Source organism: Camelus bactrianus, chromosome 6 (assembly GCF_048773025.1).
Source record: "Camelus bactrianus isolate YW-2024 breed Bactrian camel chromosome 6, ASM4877302v1, whole genome shotgun sequence".
In the NCBI taxonomy this organism is placed as follows: domain Eukaryota; kingdom Metazoa; phylum Chordata; class Mammalia; order Artiodactyla; family Camelidae; genus Camelus; species Camelus bactrianus.
Window position 1 is genome coordinate 41,505,346 of NC_133544.1, and position 25,539 is coordinate 41,530,884.

The window sequence follows — 25,539 nt, forward strand, 5'->3', positions numbered from 1 at the left end:
CAAGAAATTAGATTTCAGCTCTTAGGATCCTATCATTATTGAGTAAATGGCTTTTCTTGGGAGGACTTCTGACCATGGGGAAAAAAAATTCTGAAAGTGCCTGCTGATCTAGTAAAAGAATCTAAAAGTGTAAGGAAACTACTTGAGCTTAGGAGTAGATACAAGATATAAACCAAATGTTGTTAGCAGGGATTTTTCAAATGGAACAAGAGTGTGGTGGGTTGGCGCAGCAACAGGATAGGAAATAAGACTTGGGGTATAAGAATTAGTGTAACAAAGAGGGTACATTAAAGAATTGCCACAGCTTAAGATGGATGAAGTAAATCCCAGTAACTCAAGAGAGAAATTATAACAGAATATTGGGAAGGTGGCACTCATATCTATTACAGAAGATGATACAGCCTCTATTTTTCCACCATCATCCTTCCCAAATTCTGGTAAAATCATATTTCAGGGTGATGGAAGAGAGACTAATGGTATTTAACTCTGTTTAATTATGGCCTAAGTTATCATACACCACTTCTTTAATCTTACAGGATAAGCTGATTTGCATGAAAGATCAGAAATATAGTTTAGTTAAATGTTACTGTGTCTCTGCAAGATACTGATGCTGCCTCCCATCCCAATACATTAATTCATATGGATCAAAGGTTGAGTGAACATGGGGCAGAAAGTTTCACATAGTAACTAAAACTGTTAGACATTTAGGAGAGAGAAGGGGAGAAAATACATTATTTGCAAATGGCTGACAGTGGGGAGACCAGCGGGCCTTGAGTCAGACAATGATTCTTTTATATTCTTATCTAGATAAACAATTGTGTATGTCCTTGACCAGAGAAATAAGGCTAAAAGCTTAACTTTTATTCCCATCCTGCCTTTGAGTGGTCTTTCACACAGATAATCCCAATTTGCTACTATAGAGGCTAAACATCAACCATTGGTTTAAATCTTTTTCTGCTGTTAAGTTATTTTGTCTATTAAAAATGATGTCTTCTATATTATTATAAATATTCTTATTTTTCTGAATGGAGAGGAATATTAGAATAAAAATAATTTTATTACATTCATTGTAATGCTAAAAGTCACATTATAGTTCTGATAAAAAGTAAATAAATTCAAATATACCACAGAAATCATACAAATAAAGGCAAAGCAAACATCAGTAAAAAGAAAAACTTAATGGGAGAAAAAGACCAATACTAACAAACAAGCATATCAATAGCTATAAACTATTTGCTTACCATATAAAGAGTTTGTAAAAAAGAAACTTTGTAATATTTTTTCCAAAGTTACTGAGACACATTTGAAATGTCAGCAATAGGCAAAAAGTTAAAGGATAATATTAAGTTTATCATGCCCATGCAAATAAAATAAAACTGAGATTATAATAAAAGATACGGTAGATTTCAGAACAAAAATACTACCTACAATTAAAAAGGCCATTATATAACTTCAACAATACTTGTTCCAAATTTTCTGAGAAAAGTGAGTTAAATATTAGATGAAATATAATCTATCAGAGATTTCAACCCTTATCAAAATCTGGGTGGAATGAGACATAAATAAGGTAGAGTCAAATAAAATTAAAATATTTAAAACACAAATGCTATACTTCAGTGACTCTTATTCTTTTTCACTGTTCCTTTTGAGAATTTGGTTACATATATAGAACCTGCCTACAAATAAGTTTTGCCTACAATTTCAGGTATTCAAGAACTTTCTGAAGCTACATTCCCATCCCTTAGTATACATTAGGATCATAATAGCTAACATTTATAAGCCCTTCCCAAGCACTAGGTATTCTACTAACCACTTTATATGCATTTTATTTAATTCTTAAAACAACCTTATAAGAAGTACTACTCTTATCTTCAAATAATCTATGAGATCAACACTATCATTTCCATTTTACAGATCAGGAGGGTGACGCTTTTGCTGTTACTTGTCCAATGTTATGCAGCCAATAAGCAGAGAAATGGGATTTATCTACATCATTATCTCTCCAATCCCAAGTTTCCAGCTCTTAATCACTATGATTCACTGCCTCTTGCTAAGGTCTTTTCAAATTAATTTTAAAAATCAATATACCTGAAAAAGAGATCTAAACATATCCCAAAGTATATCAAATCCCACTTTTTAATTTATATAACCCTCATTGCAAAATAGAATTTGAAGTAATTACAGAGATACACACAAAATGAAAAATAAACATAGGAGTTACCATATGATCCGCTCATGGGCATATATCCAGAGAAAACTATAATTCGAAAAGACGCAAGCATCCCAATGTTCATAGCAGCCCTATTTACTACAGCTAAGTCATGGAAGCAACTTAAATGTTCATTGACAGATGCTTGGATAAAGAAGATATGGTATATTTATAGAATGGACTACTACTCAGCCATAAAAAGGAATGAAATAATGCCATTTTCAGCAACATGGATAGACCTAGAGATTATCATACCAAGTGAAGTCAGATGGAGAAAGACAAATATCATATGATATCATTTACATGTGAAATCTTAAAAAAAATGATAGAACTAAACTTATTTACAAAACAGAAAGAGACTCAGACATAGAAAACAAACTTATGGTTACCAAAGGGGAAAGGGTAGGGGGAGGGATAAATCAGGATTTGGTGATTAGCAGATATAAATTATATATATAAACTAGATAAACATCAAGGACCTAATGTTTGAACTACATTCAGTATCTTGTAATAACCTATAATGAAAAAGAATTATATATGTATAACTGAATCATTATGCCATATACCAGAAATTAACACAACATTGTAAATCAACTATACTTCAGTTAAAAAAAAAAAGTAAGGTCATCTACGATTGATACAAAGGTGAGCCACATATTTGCCTCTGAACGATATAGTAGCCAGGGAAAAGAAGTATTTAATCAGTAATGTTTTACCTGGTACTGAATTGGAGAAAAAGATATTTTCTGGGGAACATTGAGTGTGTGGACAATATACTCAACATTATACATAGTGATTTTAAGATAAATGTTTCTTACAAGAAATTTCTTACATATTTCTTGATGAAGGCCAAAGCATGATGTCACACTGTATGTCAGGAAAGACAATTCTATCCAGGGTACAATGCAGTTTCAGCACACAACTCTACAATGTCTGGATGGGGCAGAAGATAAAATATAGAAAAGGCAAGGGAATGGACAGACTGTACATCCTTCAGGTAACCTTTCTGGCAATTAAGCCTTTGAATCTAACAGCTGGTAGTTTATTTTCTCTAACAAGATCCTAGACTATAGAAATTCTACATCGTTTAGTAGGCCTGACTCATATGCATGGACAGTTGAGCAGAGGGAAAAACTGGTAAATTCTTACGGAAGTTAGAGGGCCTGAAGAGGACAGATACCTGAATTTTAGACTTTTTACCAAAGTGAGCTGAAGGAACACCTACGTGTAGAGATACCATCTAATTCACACTGATGTGCAAATATGTAGTATTTGAGACATGGTGAAATCCAAACAGAAAATTTTCTTTGTTTTTGTCAAATAAGAATGTTGCTACAATATAATGAGATTACGGAAAGCTGCCAAGGCAGTACTTGAGAAAACATATTCCCCTAAATACCTTTATTCGTTAACAAAATAATAAATTCAGTGTCTACATAAGAACACAGATGTGGAACAAAGTAACAACCTTACATATATAAGAAAATTAAAAAATGAAAGAGTAGAAATAAACTATTCAAACTGACAGTAACTAACATTAAACACAAGTTACAGTTGCTGCTTTGAAAAAGAACCAATTTACAACAGTGTTCCAGTTGTTAAAAGAATAAAATAAAATTTAAGAAAATTGAGATAGAGAGTTATTTCTAAATTTTACTTTGGAGATGGAGGAGAAGGGACCAAATTAAGTTCATAAAAAGAGGAAATATTAGAGTGATGCCTTTAAAGTTCGGTAAGATAAGGACAAACAGGAATAGAGCACTGGGAGGGGGAAAAGGCATTCCTGGAAGATGAAAAAGCCTAAGGATATAGACAGGGAAGCATACTGTGTGCCATTTAGAAATAAGGTAGTTAAGATTAGTTGAGACAAATTATGGAGGTTCTCATTATCACCAAATATGTAGAAGAAGGAAGGAAGAATAAAAAGAGAAAAACAGAAGACTGAACTTTCAGGAAACAAAGTAGTTTGAAAGTGGAGGAGGCAGATGCTGTACAGATATTTGTTGACTGAATAAAAGAAATGGTCATTACTGAATATTGTCATAGAAGTCAAAACACAAGAATGAGCCTAGTGATTTTACAAGGAGAATGTGAAAGCAAGATGATATACTCTTTGTGTAAAGATATTTATAACCTAATTAGGAAGACCAAGAACTACGTAACAGTACAATATAATACAAATAATCTAATACCTCATATTATATTTACCTTTAATAGGTATGTATTTGAACATGTCTTTCTGTAGTGTTCCCAGAGAATTCTGAATCCATGCACCTTTTACATTTAAGTGAATACCTTTCATATGATAGTTAGGGGAAGGTGTTTGAAATTTCTGGAGGAGTTATCAGATGAACTTCCCTTCTCAGATTGGTGACTTTACCATAGTCAGAGTAGTTGCTATTTCAAAGCAAGTAGAACCAAACTTAGAAAGTTGCTAGGTATTCCAAAAAGAAGCCCTTTAAATTCAACCACATGTGTTATCACTTTAAGCAAGAGGTATGGATTCTATGGTGATATCATTACACTATGAGAAGATGTTGTTGCTACACCAAGAGATTATGTACCACAACAACAGTGATTGTATTATTCTTTTTTTTTTTTTTTTTTTTTTGCAGGGGGGAGGTAATTAAGTTTATTTATTTATTTGATTTTTCAGTAGAGGTACTGGGGATTGAATCCAGGGCCTCAGGCATGCTAGGCATGCACTCTTGAGCTATACCTTCCCCCTGTATTATTCTTAACACTTAAACTGAAGTGAGAATTAGCTAACATATTTAAAGTTTAGGATGTAGCCTTTAGAATGGAAGTTGAATAAAATAATTTTCCAGGTAAGATAATGGGTTTGAAAGTAAGTCTGTCTGCCTCTCTCTTTCTCTTCTCTATTATTATTTCTATATTTGTATTTCTACTGACATATGTTTAGGAAATAAAATTAAAGTTGCCTCCTAAATTTAATGGACAAGTTGATTACCATGCATTTAATTATAGTACCTTCCTTTACTAGGACTATATAGAGGATAATAATATAGAAGTCTAAAAATATTTCAGAGAACTTTTCTGTTTAAGACATAATCTTGCTTATTTTCAATGAAATAGGCAATGATGCCAAATTAAAGCAGGCTTGTATGTATGTATAATTCCATGCACCAATATCCGTACATCTATCCCCCACACCCAATGCCATACATACACCATGATACGGATCCATTGTTCAACCACATTGTCAATCAACAACTGCAGAAATGTCCATAGTTTTTTGTTAACAGGTAAACACTGGCTTCTGTTTACTGATCCAAAGTATAAGGAGAGGGAGAAGCAAGGCATTTATAAATTCAGTTACATGACAAGCTTTTTCAAATATCATAGGTCAAGTTAACATTTTAGAAACCTTTATACAAATAAACACTACTTTACCAGTATGACATCTTGACATTGTTAATCCAAATGTATGTAGACGTAATCTGGTAAATTTGTTTAATGGCAATACCAACACCCTTACTGATGAAATCTTGAGTTGTTGGTATGGCTTTGTATACTAGACTATTTGTGATATATTCATATAAATTCTGATTTACTTCATTTAATTAGCCTCCAATGCAGAGGATATAATTTATAGAAAATACGATATGCTCAGTATAAGCTTCTTTTAAAAAAACATTGTTTAGTAAGGGCTGAGTTTTTAATACCTTTTAATTTCTTGTGAGTATCCTTTCATGCTCAAAAACGTACCTGCCATTCAGAATATTTTTTAAAGAAATATAAAATTTCCATTAAAATACAGTTGATAGGATGAGGATTTGAAGTTAGATCTTCAAGTGTAAATTTAAGAAATATACTTACCTTTGATTCGAGGTAGACATTTGCTGATGACATTTTTGTGATTTTGCATATGTAACTAACTAAAGAGATGGCACAAAGAATGAACAGGCTGTCATTAATTAATGCTCGAACAAACACAGTCCATTTCAACTGATTTTCTGGGACATCTCCGTGGACTAGCATTGCACAAGTCAAGTTCACCACTAAAAAGAGAAGGCTTGCCATTATAAAGCCCAAATGCAATAGAATTCTGAAAGAAAAAAATGAATTTATTAGATTATTAGTTTATTAGATTATTATTTTATAAAACTGATGAGAAATTAAATTTAATGCTGAATTAGTGTGTTACTTTAAGTACAATAATTCCTTCAATTTAAACTGTTTGCAGTTTCATTAAATATAAATTTAATAATTACTCAGAGTTACTTGGGATATTTTTGCTGTTATAAAATTAGTATCTAAACCATTTAAAAATGGCATCAGATTTTAAAGCATTAATTTAAAAATAACCTCATGTGGACTTGAATTCAGTTGCCTCTACTAGGAGGAATAATATAGGACTATTTTAACATTAATTCAAGCAATCCTGAATTTTTCATTTTTATAACTGCTAAGCACATTTTCATTGACCCTTCCATTCCGAGAGTTATCAGGCTTTTATAATTTGCCTGGAAAAATAACATACTGTATATAAATTTTAATTGATCCCTAATATTAACTTTAAGAGTTAAGGGAAATGTGTTTAAAACAATGTTCAATTTTATGAACATCTGATTTTCTATAGCAAACATTTCTTTCAAACATGACTAAGAAGAAAGATAGGGACTGCCTATGTAGAGTTTCATACACTCATCATACCCTGTCTTCTTAGAAAGTTGCATATTTACTATGTATACAAAACATAGTAAATACTATGTATTTACATTGTAAATACCCATAGTGAAATACTCAACAACTTTCCTCTAAAAAAAATTAGACCACCTTATAAAAACCCTTCAGGTAAGGTATAGCTATCTGTATCAAGCAGCTGGAATAGCTATCTATACAAAAGTAATCCCAGTTCAAATACATTTATACTCCAAATTAATATGATCTAGAAATTTATTCTAATATATTCTGTTTTGGGTCACTTTCAATAGTGGGAATCATAAAAAGTTGTCTGTCTTTGGAAATAACTTACACAAGGAAAATTGAAGGTAATGTGTAACCTGTAACAAGCTATCTTTGTTAAGTATACACGCAAACTAACAAAGATTTTAGTTTGAGAAGCTTAAATATTAACATTCTCTCAGATTAAATAATAAAATAGTTATATTTTGAAACCCCAAACCGACCTTGAAATTACCCACACATCCAGGGGATTATGGTAGTTTAGGAAACAAAGCATGGAGAGGACAGATGAGTTGAACAGTTGGCAAGTTTGTGAGAGAATTGGTCTGAAACCCAAGGTTCCTGACTCCCCAGCTTAGCACTCTCATTTTTGAGGTGAATCAGTACTGAAACATTACTTATTTCATGGAACTATGCTATCTATTCTCACCCCAAACAGCATAATCTACCGTCAGTATTTGTGGATCCTATGAAATTACATCTGACATTTGAAACGGAACAAAGGTGTTAGGCAGCAATATGGCTAAAGGGGGAGGACTGCTGGTTACTCAGTTCACTTCCTGTGAACTAATCTAACTACCTGATCTTCTATAAGACTGCTAAGGCTCCCTTAACTACCGAGCCCTTCTATTTTGAGAAGTCTGCTGTGAAAAAATTTTAGATCTTATTACTCATGAAACTTACTTGTGTTTGTCAAGTTCAGTTGCACATCTGACTTTACATATAACCTATAAAGAGAATAGAAAATTTTGAAAACATGTGTAATACAGTATTCTTAAATTTGTTTTGACTTTGTGTTTCAAAGTGATACAGCAACAAATAATAACAGATGGCAAGTAAAATTCAAAGTTAACAGTTGGACTACATTGAAGCAAAAGTAGGCAGGTTTCCCAAGGCTTAAAACAATAAACTAATAACCTTCTTTGCTATAATCTTAAACTTAAATTTCCATCTTTAAAATTTTAAACAGAAATAATCCAGTTTAAACATTCATAGAACTTTATTTTTAAGCTTTTTTTAAAAAATGGAGGTACTGGGGATTAAACCCAGGACCTGGTGCATGTTAAGTATATGCTCTACCACTGAGCTATTACCCTCCCCTGAACTTTTATTTGAGCCAGATATTGTGCTGGATGGCTTGCCACCTATTCTAAATTTCATCAATCATGTTTTGTCTGAAATGGAACAACTTACTTAAATATGGATATGGCTGAGTGTTCGCCAAATATTATTTCCCCCTAAGATGAAATGAAGTAGCAAAAGGAAACAAGGACCAAAAAATAAACACAAAGATAGTGAACATATATCATATTTAGTAAACTTACTTCCTTCATAGAGCCTTACAATAGGCAGGTCCTCAAATACTTGATGAATAAAGTCAAGCAGAAAGGTAAGTAGAATTTGAAATAAACATGGTAACATCTGAGAACATAGTGTGGAAGGTCTCAATTCCTAATTGGTAAATTTGAACTTTATTATTCAGATAATGGGAAGATATTGAAGGTTTTTATATAGGCACTCCAAAATATGGAATTTCATTTATCTGGCATCCGTGTACAGGCAACTACACAGAAACTGCAGACTAGAAGTAGAAAGACTAGTTATAAGACTATTGAAATAGAGCATGATCTTTCAGACTACTGAAATAGAGTATGGAATCTGGAAAGAAAGAGGCAAGCATAAAACATTATAAAGAAAACCAGTGTAAGTACTCAATAACTTACTGATTTCATTCATTTACTGAGCACAGGCAATGAAAGATGCCATGGATTCATAAATACAGTAACTGTTTCTGCTCTCAAGAAGCTCAGTGCATGGAAGAAGGAGACAAGCCAACTATTTTAAAACATTGTCATATCAATACAGAAGATGCTATCACAACATTTAGGAAGGGAGAAAGACTAATTCAGTCCAGGAGATGGTGAGAGGTAAGGGGAAAGGAGAAAGACTGTGTAAAGAGTCAGGGAGGACTTTTTGAAGGAAGTCACATTTGAGCCAAGTTATGAAGGGTAAATGAGTGTTAGACACGCACATGCTCAGGCAAAGATGACAGCCTGGGCATCTACTCATACCTATTGTATTTTGGTTAACAGTACCACCATCTACCAGAAGCCAGTTGTGATAGAGGGTTCTAAAATATTATTCCATTAGTCTCTAAATTGTACCACTTAAATCATTCTCAGATGCATCAGATTTCTCTGTCTCTACTACTACAGTGAATTATTACAACAGCCTTTTAATTGGTCTCTCTGCTTTCATTCTTTACTCCACCTATATCTTGAGAAGGTAACTGTTCATTTTACTACTTTTCCTTTATTCTCATCTCTCAACATGTTTTATCGTAATTTAAAAACTGTACTAACACATATATATATATATATATATGTATATATATACATATATGAAAAACTTACTACTGTTTAACCCTTTTTAAGTGTACATTTCAGTTGCATTGAGTGCATCCACATTGTTGGGCAACCATCAACATCATCCATCTCTTTAGAACTTTTTCATCCTCCCAAATTGAAACTCTGTATCCATTTAATTCCTTATTCTTTGCCCCTCCAGCCCCTGGCAACCACCATTCTACTTTCTGTCTCTATGAATTTGACTAGGTACCTCGTATAAGGGAAACCATACAATATTTGTCCTTTTGTGAATGGATTATTTCACTTAGCATAAAAGTCTTTAAGGTTCATATATGTACATCACTCATGTAACATGTGTCAGAATTTCCTTCCTTTGAAAGGCTGAATAATATTCCATTGTATGGATATACCACATTTTGTCTATCCATTCATCCACTGATGGACACTTGATAGCTTCCACCTTTTGGATACTGTGAATGATGCTGCTACAAACGTGTTTTATATATGAACATGTTCTATATATGATTTCAAAAGTCATTTGAGAGTAAGTTGCATACATTATGATGCCTCTTTATCCCTAAATACTTCAATGTATATTTCCCTGAAAAAAGTAAATTCTCTTATATAACCAGAATAATTACAAAAATTATAAAATTGATATTGATAAAATACCATTATCTAATCTGCAGACCTTTTTCAGATTTTGCCATTTAGTCTCCAAAATGCCATTTATGGGGGGAAAAGAATCCAGATTTATGTATTATACATAGAGTTTCTATATATTTAATCTCCTTTAATCTTCTTTTTTTTCCCTTTGTATTACATAATATTCAATTTGTAGAGTTCAGACCAGTGATTCTGAAGAATGCTTCTCAGTCTGGGATTATTGGATGTTGCCTCATGATTAGATTTGGAATATGCATTTTGGTAGAGATCGTGGTGCTGCATTCTTCTTAGTGCTTTATGTCAGGAGGATCATGATGTTGACTTGCCCATTACTGTGATATTAACTTTGATCATTGGTTAAGATGGTATCTACCAGGTTTCTCCACTCTTAAGTTACTGTTTTTCCCACTGTAATGAGTGTCATATGGAAAGACATTTAGAGACTAGTAAATATCTTTCATTCTTCAGACTTTCATACACTAGTTTCAGCATCTATCAATAATTCTTTGTATGACTGAACTATTATGCTGTACACCAGAAACTGACCCAACATTGTAAACTGACTATACTTCAATAAAAAATTCTTGCCTGAATAAATTATTATTATGATGGAGCACCTTCTTTTAAAAAGTAACTCTGATCATATTACCCCAAGAAAAAGCCCACATTCTTGATGCATAAAGGTCTTTTATCATCTAGCAGCTCCACCTTCCTATCATTGTATCCTTTTATCCCATCTTCAATGTTATGGTTTGCTCATTCTCAATTACTGACAACTTTCAAATAAGGGGTTCAATTTCACATCTCCGTGCCTTTGCACATGTTTTTACTTTACCTGAAATATGATTTCATGGCCATATAACAAATTCCAACTCATCCTTCAATCCTTTATGTTGTCACTTTAAGTGCCTTAGAAGAGGGAAACCACTCTGTACCCTGGCATTACAAATCACACTCTATGGCATTTATTTACATTTTTATTTCCCTCTGAGAGACTGTAACTTACTTGTATTTATAGCCTCAGTGCCCAGCATAATGCCTGGTTCACAGTATGTTTTCAGACAATGTTTGAATAAATGAGCACTGTATTTAGGTCAAAGCAAATACTTTGGTATGATGTGGTCCGGGTGAGTATGCGACAATGACACAAGTTAAAACTGGAGGGGCCAGCAGTCATCCAATCACAGGATATTGTATAAAAATGCCAAAGGAAATAAAACAAAAGGAAAAATGCCAAAGGATTAGGCTTTAACTCCCACGAACTCTGTAATATGATTTTATGTTTGAGTGACTTCTTAGGTGACAGTGTAGACAATGGATTAGAATGGTATAAAGAATTCCAGTTAAAAGACTGATATATTTGAGAGGGTCCACTCAACCTCATTCTCAAGTTTTAAATCTAAAGAACTGATAGAATGAGAGCCCCACTGACAAAATTTTTTAAAAAGTCAGATCATGGAATTGATTATTAATTTTAAAATTTATTACTTACAAGCAGAAATATTGAGATGGCAGTGAATTTTGGAATATAAAAAGTAAATAACAGTCACTACAGAGGTGACAGCTGAAACTCAAAGTAGAGAATATTTAGGGGCATAAGTGTCGGTATATGTACATAAAACTATGGCAGGCTAACCTGTTAGCTTTCAAGTAGGGTAAAATCTCAGACTTCCACAGTTTCTGATGTAATAAACTGCTGATTAGAAATGAACTAGAGAGGGTGAAATGGTAAATTGAGGCACAGAAAATTTAAAATAATCTACAAACCACTCTTTGTTAAAATGAGAAATTTGGATGTAGCATGGATAGAAACATTTTGATCTAGAGAGAATGGAGGAGAGGATTTGGCAGATGGATTCTATTTTTTTTCTAGTAAAGTAGGAAGCAAGGTCATATCCTGAGAATGGATGTTAGATTTAAGCACTTGGAATATGGAAACATTTGTAATCATGAATGAAAAGTTGAGAAGCAGAGAGGTCCGGTTCAAGCAGGCAGTCGACAGTGGACACAGTCAGCAAGGTTTCCTGATTTCAAAATTGAAACAATCTAACAGAAAAAATGGATGCCACTATAAAAAGTTCAAATAACTACATGGTATTTTTCAAGTAATAATTTAGAACTGTAATATGCAGAACTATCATAGAGAAAGAAAAAGTAGGTGAGTGAACCATATCAGCACAACAAAATCAAGGGATGAGGAATACTAAAACGACTATAGTTTCTAAGTGCATGTGACATCAGAAGGAAGATAATGGAGTGGGGAAGACAAAAAGGGTAAAGTGAGTAAAAGTTAGGATGAGGGTAGAAAACAGATAAAGGGATGAATTTAAGAAGTATAAGAGGAAAAAGAAGAAACAGGTTGGAAAGAATTGCTTCATTTTCATGAGTTGATCTAAGGTGTGGTCATGCTGTTGGGCAGCTCCAAAGAGATGGAGGGTTTTAGAGATCCGAGAAGTCACTGAATTGAGAGACACTGGATTGGTTACCAATATGGGCTTTGAAAAAGATTTATATAACAAAAGACTAGGCTAGAAGAAAGAAAGTGATGATTCAGTCACAAAAGTGGAAGTTATTATTATTATAGCCAATGATGATCTAATCAGATGGCATAGATTTCAGAAAGTTGATGGTGGTGTAACATCAGTAAGTAGTACTGGGAAACATAAAATGGGCTGATTGTTCTTCCCACAAATTGAGATGGGGTGTTTATAAGGCATGAAGCATCATCTGGAAAAAGCTAGATTTCAATGAAGATACAATATTCAAATGAAGAAGAGAAAGGGGACAGGGTGGGAAGTGTAATCCATAAGGTCATGGGATGGGATAAATAATGGGTGTGAGAGGGAATTTAGCTGAATAAGGAAAGAATTAAAGGTCAAGTGTCATCTCAGATTTGCAGACTGTTACAATGCAGCATATAAACACAACCAGGTACTTCAATCACAATTAGATTATAATAAGGTTAAAAACAATGACCTAATATTAGTAGACTCCAAGTATTGTATAGAATATAGTTAACAGGACATGATTCTATTAAAAAATATGACTATCAAGAAATGTCAAGCAATCATATATTATTTGTTAAGATCTTAAGAGTGAAGGATAGTTCATGAAGCATAGTTAACATGTGCTCTATGTAGATTTCCTGAAGTTCAGAATGGTAAATAAGAGACATCTAAATGATTGGCTGATGTCAATTTATGTCAAAGGGGTCATATCTTTCTAGGTATTTCTTAATATTAGAAAAACTGAATAAATGGGCCATTTTATTTTTTAACTAAAAACTTTAAAATTTAAGTGTAGTTAATGTATAGTATTGTATTAGTTTCAAGTGTACAATGCAGTGATGCAAAATTTCTTAATAAATTATAATCCATTTAAAGTTATTGTAAAATACTGGCTATATTCCCTGTGCTGTATAATATATCCTTGTAGTTTATGTATTGTATACATAGTTGTTTGTACCTCTTCAAACTCTACCCATATCTGCTTTCTTTTCCCCTTGGTAACCACTAGTTTGTTCTCTATACCTGAGAGTCTGTTTCTGTTTTGTTATATTCATTCATTTATTTTTTAGATTCCATATACAAATGATAACATACAGAATTTGTCTTTCTCTGTCTGACTTATTTCACTTAGCATAATACCCTCCAGGTCCACCCATGTTGCAAATGGCAAAATTACATTCTTTTTTATGGCTTAGTAGTATTCCATTGCATATACATTCCACATCTTCTTTATCTCTGTTGATGGATACTTAGGTTGCTTCCATATTTTGGCTATTGTAAATAATACTGCTATGAACATTAGGGTATGTCTATCTTTTTGACCTAGTGTTTTCACTTTCTTCAGGCATATACCCAAGAGTGGAATTGCTAGATCATATGGTAGTTCTATTTATTTTCTGAGAAACCTCCATACAGTTTTACATAGTGGTTGCACCAATTTACACTTCCACCAACAGTGTACGAGGGTTCCCTTTTCTCCACATCCTCACCACTATTTGTTATTTGTGGTCTTTTTGATGATAGCCATTCTGACAGGTGTGAGGTGATATCTCAATGTGGTTATGATTTGCATTTATCTGATGATTAGCAATGTTGAGCATTTTTCATGTGCTGGCTGGCCATCTGTATATCTTCTTTGGAAAAATATCTGTTCAGATCTTCCCATTTTTAAATCAGGTTTTTGGGTTTTTTTTTTTCATATTGAGCTGTATAAGCTGTTTATATATTTTGGATAGTAACCCCTTATCGGTCATATCTCAAAATATTTTTCTTCCATTTCATAGATTGTCTTTTTGTTTTGTTGATGATTTCCTTTGCTGTGCAAAAGCATTTAAGTTTAATTAGGTCCCATTTGTTTATTTTTGCTTTTGTTTCCTTTGCCTTAGGAGACAGATTCCAAAAAATATTGCTATAATTCATGTCAAAGAGTGTTCCTCCTATGTTTTCTTCTAGGAGGGTTTCCAGTTTTTATTTTATTTTTGTATATAGTGTGAGAAAATGTTCTAATTTCATTCTTTTGCATGTAGTTGTCCAGTTTTCCCAGCAACACTTATTGAAGAGACTGTCTTTTCCCCATAGTATATTCTTGCCTTCTTTGTCCTAGATTAATTGACAAGAAGTGGGTAGGTTTCTTTCTGGACCCTCTATTCTGTTCCATTGATCTATGTGTTTGTTTTTGTGCCAGTTCCATACTGTTTTGATGACTGTAGTTTTGTACTGTGGTCTGAAGTGAGGGGGTGTACCTCCAGCTCTGTTCTTCTTTCTCAGGATCACTTTGGCTATTTGGGGTCTTTCATGTTTCCACAGAAATTTTAGAAGTTAAATGGGCCATTTTAGGAGAATATTATTCTTTATTATAAAATCTGAAGAATTATATGGGTTGGTGAATACCAAATATTTTTCATCACATAACCTACCTTCTTGCCACATACAAACTAGTAGCCCCTAATTTAGAAAATGCTGATTTAGAATTTTAGAATTAATGAAGATTTAAAATACTGTTATCACTAGCATACTTTTTAAAAAAAAATTTAACCCATTTATGAGTGATCTGAAATGATTTTTCCATATTATGCAGACTTCCATATTTTGTCTCCCTGTTTAGGTTCCTCAAATAAAAGGAAGAAAGGTGAAAGTATGACAAATGTATTTTATTTGTGAATGTTATCTAAGTTTAATTAATTCAGGTATCCCAAGATTTGTGGAAGAGATACAGTGGAGCTGTATATCATTTATTGTCCCCCATGGCATGCAGAACCATGCTGCCTGGAGACAGCAGGTACCAAAATACTTTTAGAATGAATGCTTTTCTATAGAATTTCTTTTTGTCAAGGTGACTTTCCCATGTTTGTTGGTTTGAAATAGAAATTTTATTGGAGAATATATCTATATAAAATTTGAAATCGATGCAAAAATGAATTGTGGTGAACATAATCTCTTCTCCATGGTGAATATAATCTCTTCTCCATGGTGAATAGATAGGCATATACTTCCAACTATATAGATTTCTTTCACAAGGCATTTTCCTTAGCTTCCATCTCAATTTAAATTCCTATAGAGAGTAGTGAGTGTACTGTTCCCAAGCTTGTCACTGCTATTGCTGCATATTAAAAAATAAGGCTTTTAGCTACTTTAACTATAAATTGAGTAGCCAGACTTTTCTCAGATGTTCTCTTTCAATGCCTATCATACATTTCATTTTTAAAAACTTTAAAAAAATCTTCTGAATATTTTTTTCTTTATAGCAGCCTCTTCTTTCTAGGATACATAGGATACAATATGTTTTTGTCTCTCTCTTAGGATGCTAACACTTTTTTAAAAAGTTTCTTCTCTTTGCTTAGTCTATTTTCTCTCAAGTTGCTTAAAAATGATTTTATACAAGTAAATTGGGGTGTTTTGATTTACAATTCAATGAAATTCCAGGTTAATACCAAAGATACATATCTAAGTTTGTTCTTATCTGAAACTCCACCAAAACAATATTAAAAGGATTTTCTTTAAAAATATAAACCCAGAAGTTTGAGTGGACTGGGAAAGAATATAGTAACAAAATGTTGGAAGCTAGAAAGCAGATGGATATGTGTGCAGAAAAGAGTTATTATAGTATGCCTGAGACTGCTATCCTTAGAAAAGCCTGCTTGTAAGGCTGGTACTTGGTTGGCATTTGGGAACTTGGATTTTTGGGAATATTCCCACCATTCCCAAAATGATAAAGGTATTTCATTATGCCTAGTCTGCTTGTGTAAAAAATATGGTTTATTCTCAACACCTGCTTTCCTTCTGGGAGCCTGGAATTTTGGTGTTATACAGAGTGCTTACATGACTAAGCCCCAATAAAAAACTCAGCACTGAGTTTCTAACGAGCTCCCCTGGTAAATAACATTTCACATGTGCAGTTACAACTCATTACAGAAGCAATTAAGCATAACCTGTGACTTCACTGGAAGAGGACTCTTGGAAGCTTGTGCCTGGTTTCCTTTGGACCTTACTCCATGTGTCTTTCCCTTTGCTGATTTTACTCTAACCTTGCACTGTAACAAACTGTGACCACGAGTGTAACAACTGTGAGTCCTCCTAACCAATCATCTGGGATCCCCAACAGCAGTGTGATGAATACTAAGCCAGTAGTGAGGAGGACTAAGAATCAACCAGATACACATTTTGGAATCTTCAAAAGGTGCAGGAACCAAGAGAACCAAATATCACTGGAACTGAGAGGTGGAGGTGACTAAAATAGGGGTAGATAAAAGCTGTTAAAGAGCAGTTAAATCCCTAAATCTCTTTCCCTCGTCCATGCCCTGAAATGCCACTTATTCATCCTGGCAGATATCTGGGTGTTTATTCTCTGGAGATGCTACTCTGGCCTGAAGTATGAAAGTTAGATGGCAGACACAGTTGATAGTTCGGTATCATCCTAAAAACAGAGAGATTAGTTATGAATGCCAAGTAAAGGGATTTTCCCATGCCCAAACCCTCTTCCCTGACTAAGGTGTCAAAATGCTGTAGAGTAGACCTTTATTCTCTGAAGCAATAGAATATTTTCTCCCCTGAGAACTCTGATCAGCCCAAGAGGAAAGACCTAAATATACCAGCATTGGGGTTCCTTAACAAATTGTCCAGCCAGATCACCTACAGTGTGCACACACCTCACCCCACACGCTTAGTTTCCATTCTTAATTATGAACAGACAGCCAAGGATAACCAGATAGCTCAAAAGTTTTTAATAAAAGATAGAGATCACAACAAACTAATAGAAAAAAGAAAACTATACAAAAAGAAAAAACTAAACAAACAAAAAACTCTATCATTAGCAGACTCAGAGAGATAAGAAAAGATACTGCACTCATGAAACAAAATGTTGTTAATAAAAAAAAATTTAGAGAATAAAAAAGAGCGCACAGAAGTTAAACATGCCAGTAGAAATGAAATGTCAAGATAATAAGGGCTGGAAGTTGGGGAAATCTCCCCCCAAAATAGAGCAAAAAGACAGATGACAAAAAGGAGAAAAGAGGTAAGAAAAAGATCTGTCTTGGAAGTCCAACTTCCAAATATTAGGAGATCCAGAGACACAGAAACAAAGGAGGAGAGAAGTCAATGAAAAATTCAAGAATGTTTTCCCAAAGGCATCAAGGATACAAGTGACTAAATTGAAAGGGCCTGTTCAGTGCCCAGCAAAATGGATAGAAAACAGACCTAAATGAAGACATACCATTTTAGAATACTAGGGTCAAAGAAAAATCTAATAGTTTTAAGTAAGGAAAAAACCAATTCACATTGAAAGGATCAAGAATCAGAATGGCTTTCAAGCTTCAATAACACCACCGGAAGTAGAGCAATACCTTAAAAATCCTCAGGGAAAATTCTCTTCCACCCAGAATTCTGTAGCTGCCTAAACTATCAATCAAATATGACAATAAAGTAAAAATATTTGACACAAAAAGCCTCAAAAAATTGCTTATCAAGCATTCTTTCTCAAGAAGGTTCTAGAGGATTACTTCACTGAAAGGTATGCAATGCAGTGAAGGATTAACTCAGCAGGCCTGAGTTGTCTAAACCCTGCATATTCCAAAGAAAGATCTGGCTCTTGCTAGCTCTTGGAAGATAATTTCTGAATCATTGGAATATCATGCCTGATAAGAATGTCTCTGTTTACCTGGCCATACTGGATAATTTATGCTGACAGTGTGATTTATGCTGCAAGCCTGGGCCATGTGGTATCAGTTTGGCCTTTGAAAAGGCTGGAGACTGAATAGTTAAAGTCTGCTAGGAAGATGCTCCATGCTTATTGGACGAATCCCCAATAAAAACCCTGGACACTATGCCTTAGGCGAACTCTCCTGGTTGGCAATACTTTGTAGGTGTGGTCACATACGGTTGCTAGGAGAATAAGCGTTGTCTGTAAGACTCTGCTGGGAGAGGACAACCGGCAGCTTGTCCTGGTTTCTCCTGGACTAAGAGTAACCTTAGAGATGTAATTCAATAACTTAATTTTATAAATAAAGTTTGCTTTAAAGATTAAGTGGACTGTCCAGGAATACACAGGAAATTAAAAAGATTAAAACCCAGGCGTCCTGACTCCTAATTCAAGGTTCATAGGGATCCTGGTTTTCTTGGATATATTTGTATGTTTAGATCTTTGATGGTACATAGTTCAATTCCCTAATTTTTAAGGAGACAAATATTTCTTTATTAACAGTAGTGTCATCTATATGTCAACACAACGACTTTTAGTTGTTCAAGATTTGCAGAATTAACATGCCCAAGGAAAATAAATTCAGGAACCAGATTATCTGTTTAGTAAAATGTAATGACCTAGCAACAGCTTAACACCTTCATTCTGTGTTGTTTTGCAGACTATCAAGTACTTTATCATACCCTTTACTTAAATGGAAGTAGATTTTTTTAAAAAAGCATAAATAACTCATTTTTTTAGGAATGAAGTATTAATTTTATTAGTGAGAAGGAAAATTGGTGAGCTTTCATTTTTGAAAATCGCCCTGAAATATAACAGGTTACTGTGGACTGCTCATTTGTTTACTATGGACAGCTCTTTGAAGATAATTTAACATATCTTATATTAAGGAATATACAGAATTTATTTCTGAACTGAGTCTCATACATTAGAGATTTAGACTCCTCAGGAAACTAATTTAAATTGAATTTGTGCTGAAACTGTGCTATCCTTTAAAAAGTTTTTCCAGCACTAAATCTCCCATTGTATATAACTGATTTTTCATAAAGCCTTTCATGCTTTTCAAACTAGGAAGATAGCAGAATTACTTTTTGTAAAGATAGAGACAGAGAGCCAGATTCATTGGAGAATATTGGTCTGACAGATAATGGTGGGGGGAAAAAGGGCAGAATGTATCAGAGTAAGTAATAGAATACCCCAGGGAAGAAAAAAGCAGAAAGAACACCACTTACTTTCTTTCTATCTGACTTCTTAAGGACAATAACAGTTCGAACATAATCGGTGATAAAGATCACACACGTTAGCTTAAAACCTGCTAATTTCATAAGAAAAAAAAGTTCTCTAGAGTACACCGTATCACCTCAAACCAGCTCAGGTGGTTTGATCAGTAATTGGACAAAGTCCTACACAATAGATGAGGAAAGAGCACAGAAGTTTAAGAAAATATTACTTAAGCATTTTTATTCTGAGAGACTGAAGCTGGAAAAAACTGTATATTGCGATCAATGTGCTAATGAAAAATGGCAGCTGTAACTGAATTTTTGTAAAAAGTTAGAACATTCAGATTTGAAATATCCAGCTACATCTTACCTTAGAAAGAAGATGATTCTAAATATTTAAATATTTACGTTCTAAATAAACTAAACTTTTATTAGTTTTAACATGGTATGTGTAACTTTTAAAAATGGCATTCATACCTTAGAGTTAGAATTCATAGACATTACATTAGATGTCAGAACTAGGTCATAAAGTAAGAAGAGTTTTTTAAAAAAAGAAACCCTTAGGTTCTAGATGCTTTATTAGTGTCAGACTATGGGAATTACAGATGTCTTAGATATCATTGAGACTAACAACTTTACAAATTAAACAACTGGCTCAGAAAAGTAGTGATTTGGCAAAGTAGAATAGAATTTGAGTCTCAGAATTCTAGATTCTCAGAATTCCAGTTCAGGACTACTGATGAAATTATACTATTTTAAACAGACCAACAGACCCCTTCACAAAGTTAAAATAAGAAGATAACAAGGACACTTAATTTATAAATGTTGGTCTTTATTTAAAACAAATTAGATGCAAAGTTCTACTTTGCTAAATTAGAGATTCCGATTTTATTTGTGCAGATGAAGAGAAGGAAACATTTCTTTTAAACTCCTTTATCATGAGTTTGCTCAACCATCCAAATCAGTAAACATTAATCACATATGCAACTGCTGAAGAGCATGAAAAATTTCCTTCAAAACAAATGTACAATAGTGGCTGACCTAAAGCAATGTATAGTGTAGTAGAAGAAAGCAGACACTGATGGTGTATCACACGATGTATGGTACTTTCTTTATATTTGGTCAGATTTAGAACATGAATTTCCCATAAGTTAAGGTATAAATTACTTAGAGTTCACTGTAACTAATGTTGAAGGGTATTAAGTGTAACTTAGCCTTGTTAATGTGGATATTATAAAGAGAAGATTGTGCTGATCTGTTTTATTCCTCTAAAGAAGATAATAGAGAAGAAACAGAAGAGGGAGAAAAAAATACAAATTTGTAGCCTATGGGTTAAATTTGACCCACAAAATATTTTGTTTGCCTTATCTGGTGTTAGCCAATGGTATTTCAAAACAATACTTCAATATCCTGTCATTATTTAAAAAACAGATTTCCCATTTAAAAAAATCCAATGATCTAGCAATCCCACTCCTGGGCATCTATCCAGAGGAAACCTTAATTCAAAAAGGCACATGCAGCCCAATGTTCATGGCAGCACTATATACAATAGCCAAATATGGAAATAACCTAAATGTCCATCGACAGATGACTGGATAAAGAAGCTGTGGTATATTTATACAATGGAATATGACTCAGCCATAAAAAAGAATAAAATAATGCCATTTGCAGCAACATGGATGGACCTGGAGATAGTCATTCTAAGTGAAGTAAGCCAGAAAGAGAAAGAAAAATACTATATCACTTACATGTGGAACCTAAAAAAAAAAAAAAAAAAGAAAAACATTTACAAAACAGAAATAGAAAACAAACTTTGGTTACCAAGGGGGACAGGGGTGGGAAGGGATAAATCGGGAGTTCGAGATTTGCAGATATTAACCAATATATATAAAGTAGATAACAAATTCATAGGTATAGCACAGGGAACTATATGCAATATCTTGTATTAACTTACGGTGAAAAATATGAAAACAAATACATGTATCTTCATGTGTGACTGAAGCATTATGCTGTACATCAGAAGTTGACACAACATTGTAAACTGACTATACTTCAATAAAAGTATATTTAAAAAATTAAAAAATGCAAATTTCTGATTTCTCTTGAAAAAAATCAGATGATTTGGCAATGTTATCTTGCAACTGGAATGGAGTCAATGTAGCTGCCCTCTTTAGATATGTGCTCTCTAGTACACCATAGTCACTACCACTCCCTACTATCTCTCAAATGGTAGTATCCAGGGTCCTCTAGGCCTTTGAGTTGAGGACCCCTGTTTTAAAGAAGCACTGTTTCTTTTTTTTTTTGAGGGGAAAGTGTAGATAAAGGGAAAAAAAGAAAGAAAAAAGGTAGAGAAAGTTATGCGGTGAAATTGTATATTCAGGATTTCCCTTACCTGAGGCTATTTGGGATATGGTGAACAAGGGCTTCTTCATTCATTCAATAAATATTTATTAAATACCTACTACATGTCAATTATTAACTTAGGTACTAGGGAGACAGCAAGAACAGACTTGGTTCCTATTCCTATAATGCTTATAGTTTAATAAGCTCCCACAAAGAAATCACACAAATATAAAACTGCAAAAGCACAAAAGATATGAAAGAAAGAAGCAATGTCCTCTGAGAGTCTATAATTTTAGAATCTAATCTAGTTAGATAGTTGGGGGAAGGCTTTCCTGAAGAAGTGTTGCCCTGGAGCTGAGAGTATATAAGGGAAGAAGGAAAGAGCATTCTAAGTAGAGGGAAAAACAATATGGCAATATGGAAAGGCTCTGGGAAAGAAGGGGAATGGTAAGTACAAAGGACTGAAAGAATGCTAAGGGTGGCTCAAGTGGCAGGGAACGAGGAGTATAGTATGGATGAGGCTGGAACCACTAAGTGCTTTGTAGTAGGCATAAAAGAGTTCGACTTCTAAGAGTAACCAGAGCCAGTGGAGGAATCTGGGGGTGGGACTTTTATAATTAGATTTTTATTTAAAAAGAATAACTCTGGCAAGAGTGTGGAGAATGGACTTGTGAGAGCCAGAGGATACAGACATAGCGATTAAGAGGCCAACTGCCGTAGATTAGGCAATAGACAGATGGTAGTATGCAGCAGGCATTACGGATGGGAAGAAGTGAATGAAATAACAGATGTTAGGAGGTAACAGACAGGATCTGGCAGTGGGGTGAATGTGAGGTATGAGGGAGAAGGCACCATCAACAACCCATAGGTCTCTGAATAGATGGACAGCAGTGCCATTCACTGAGGTTTAGGGGAAGACATGTGTACAGTGGGGAGGGAGGAAGAAAGATCATGAGCTCAGTTTGGGATATGCCAAGTCTGAGGGCTTCAGATACCCTTGAGGAGATGTCAAATGGGTAAAGAATATAGAAAGTCAGAGCTCAAAGGAGCAGTCTGTGTTAGGATCATAGATATGTATGTGAGTCATCTGCTTTTAAGCGGTATGACACCAAGAATTTGGATGCAATCACTTGGCAAGAGCAGGGGACCTCAGCTTAGGTCTTGAGAAACTTCCACCTCTGATGGCAAGGCAGAGGCAGATGAACGTGAAGAGAGGCAAGCAAGGCAGTAAAAATATCCAGGACAGTGTGCCAGCCAGTGGAAGTGTTAGGGGGAAAAATATGGAGTCAACTGCTGCTGAGAGATTAATTTGGGTGAGGACTGCAAAGTGTCTAATGAACTTGTTGATATGAAAGTCACAATGAGCCTTAGGCAACAGCTATTTTGGTACAGTGATGGGACAAAGCAGATTAGAGTGGATGCAGAAGTGAGAAGATGGTGAGTGCGTACATGGTCACCCCTGAAGAAGTTTGACTATGAAAAAAAGTATGGGGTAGCTTTTGGTTTTGTTAAGCCTCTATTATTATGTTTTATGTTTTATTAATCCCACATTCATTTCCTGCTATTTGTTTCCTTTGGGTTTATCTTTTTTTTTCCTAACATAAATTGGATGCTTATGTAGCTTGTTAAATTTCAGGTTCTTCTTTTCTAATGTAAACATTTAAAGTTCCAGATTTGCTTCTGTGCCAACTTAGTTGCTTCATTAAAGTTCTGATATGTACTATTTTTAATTATCATATTCTAAGTATTTTCTAAATTCCCCTGTGATTCCATCTTTTATCCATGTTTTCCTAAGTGTTTAAATTTTCCTAAACTTTCACACATTGTTTGTGTTATGGAATACAAACAATGCTTTGAGGGTGAGAGAATGTAGTCTAAGAAGCCCCAATTCTTTGAAATTTAATACTAATAGCTAATAGCACTACACAGGTACCACTCTAAAGATTTTTATATGAATTAATTTACTCCTCACAATAATTCTATAGGGTATGTAGTATTATTATTATTCTCATTTTTATAAATGAGGACATAGGCACAGAGAGATTAAGTAATTTACCCAAGTAAATTTATGAAGTTATACTGAAGTGGAAAGTGATGGGGCTATACTTTTTACAATTCTTCCTCACTTTAGGTTTTACTCAGATTAAATTGCAAACAGAGCTCTGTACTGTTTGCTTTTTTTGTTGTTTGCTTTTGCTTTTGTTTTTTCTTTGCAGGGGGAATCAATTTCATTTAGGTATACGAGATGTATGACATACTGCAATGCATTTAGGGTGTACAATTCAATGAGTTTTGTCATACATATATAACCTGTGAAACCACCACAACAATCAAATACAGAATATTTCCACACCCAATATTTCATCCTACCCCTTTGTGGTATATCCTTCCCTTCTGCCACAGACCCCAAGCAATTGGTGATCCACTTTTTGTGATTATAGGTTAGTTTGCATTTTCTAAAACTTAATATAAATGTAAAGATATAGTATGAGCTCATTTTTGTCTGGTTTCTTTCATTCTACATACTGATTTTTAGATTTATCTCTGTTGTTGTGTCTATTATTAGCATGTTCCTTTTTTTTTTTTACTACCAAATATATTCCTTTGTATGGTTATATCATTTTTTGTTTATCCCTTTGCTTTTGATGGATATTTTGGTTAATTTCTGTTTTAGGCTATTGTGAATAAAGCTACTGTGAACATTCATATTTAAGTTTTTTGGCATGGACATGTGCTTTCACTTCTCTTGTGTATCAAGGAATTCAATAGCTATTTTATGACATGTTTCACTTTTTAAAGACCGTCAAACTGTTTTCCAAAGTGATTGTGAAAATTTACATTTCTACCACCAGTGTATGTGTTCTAATTGATCAACATCTTTGCCAATACTTGGTATGGTCTTTTTAATCTCAGTCTTTCTAGTTAATATTTAATGGCGTCTTGTTGTCATTGCAATTTTCATTTTTCTTGATGACTAATGATCTTAAGCATCTTTTCATGTGCTTTTTGGCCATGAATACATCTTCTTTTGTAAAGTGTCTGTTAAAATATTTTGTCCACTTTTATTGGGTTTTATTACTGAGTTGTAACAATTCTTTATATATTCTGGTTATAAGTACTTTGCCAGATACGTATGCTGCAAGCCATTATCTGTTTTGCCAAAAAAAAAGCTTTTAATTTTGATGAGGTCTCATATGTCAATTTTGGTTCATGCTTTTTGTTCCCAGTCTGAAAAATCTTTGTCTCCTATAATAATGAAGATTTTCTCCTATTTTCTTCTACAAAGTTTTAGCTTTTACATTTTTACATCTATGATCCATGGTAAGTAGATTTCTATGTATGGTGTGAGGTAAGAATCAATATTCATTTTGTAAAAAATCAACAGACTGTATATGTATGGGTCTAATTCTGGGTTCTCCATTCTGCTGCATTGATCTGTATGTCTATCCTTCCCCCAGTATTACAATATCTCAATTACTATAGCTTTACAGTAAGTCTTGAAAGCAGGTAGTGTGATCCTCCAACTTTGTTCTTTTTCATAATTGAGCTATTCCAAATCCTTTGTATCTCCACCTACATTTAACAAAAATCTTGGCAACTGCTA

General features: G+C 33.8%; 1 protein-coding gene across 3 annotated transcripts in view; it reads right to left on the bottom strand.

The window, feature by feature from the left end:
• GPR137C (G protein-coupled receptor 137C) overlaps positions 1-25,539 on the bottom strand; it is a 98,983-nt gene that overhangs the window by 61,760 nt on the left and 11,684 nt on the right. For all 3 annotated transcript variants that reach the window (XM_074365528.1, XM_074365527.1, XM_010962157.3), the window contains exons 2-3: positions 7,823-7,866; positions 6,050-6,278 (exon numbers count right to left, since the gene is read on the bottom strand). In XM_074365528.1, the coding sequence (XP_074221629.1) occupies positions 6,050-6,278; positions 7,823-7,866 (273 nt within the window). The remainder of the gene's footprint in view (positions 1-6,049; positions 6,279-7,822; positions 7,867-25,539) is intronic.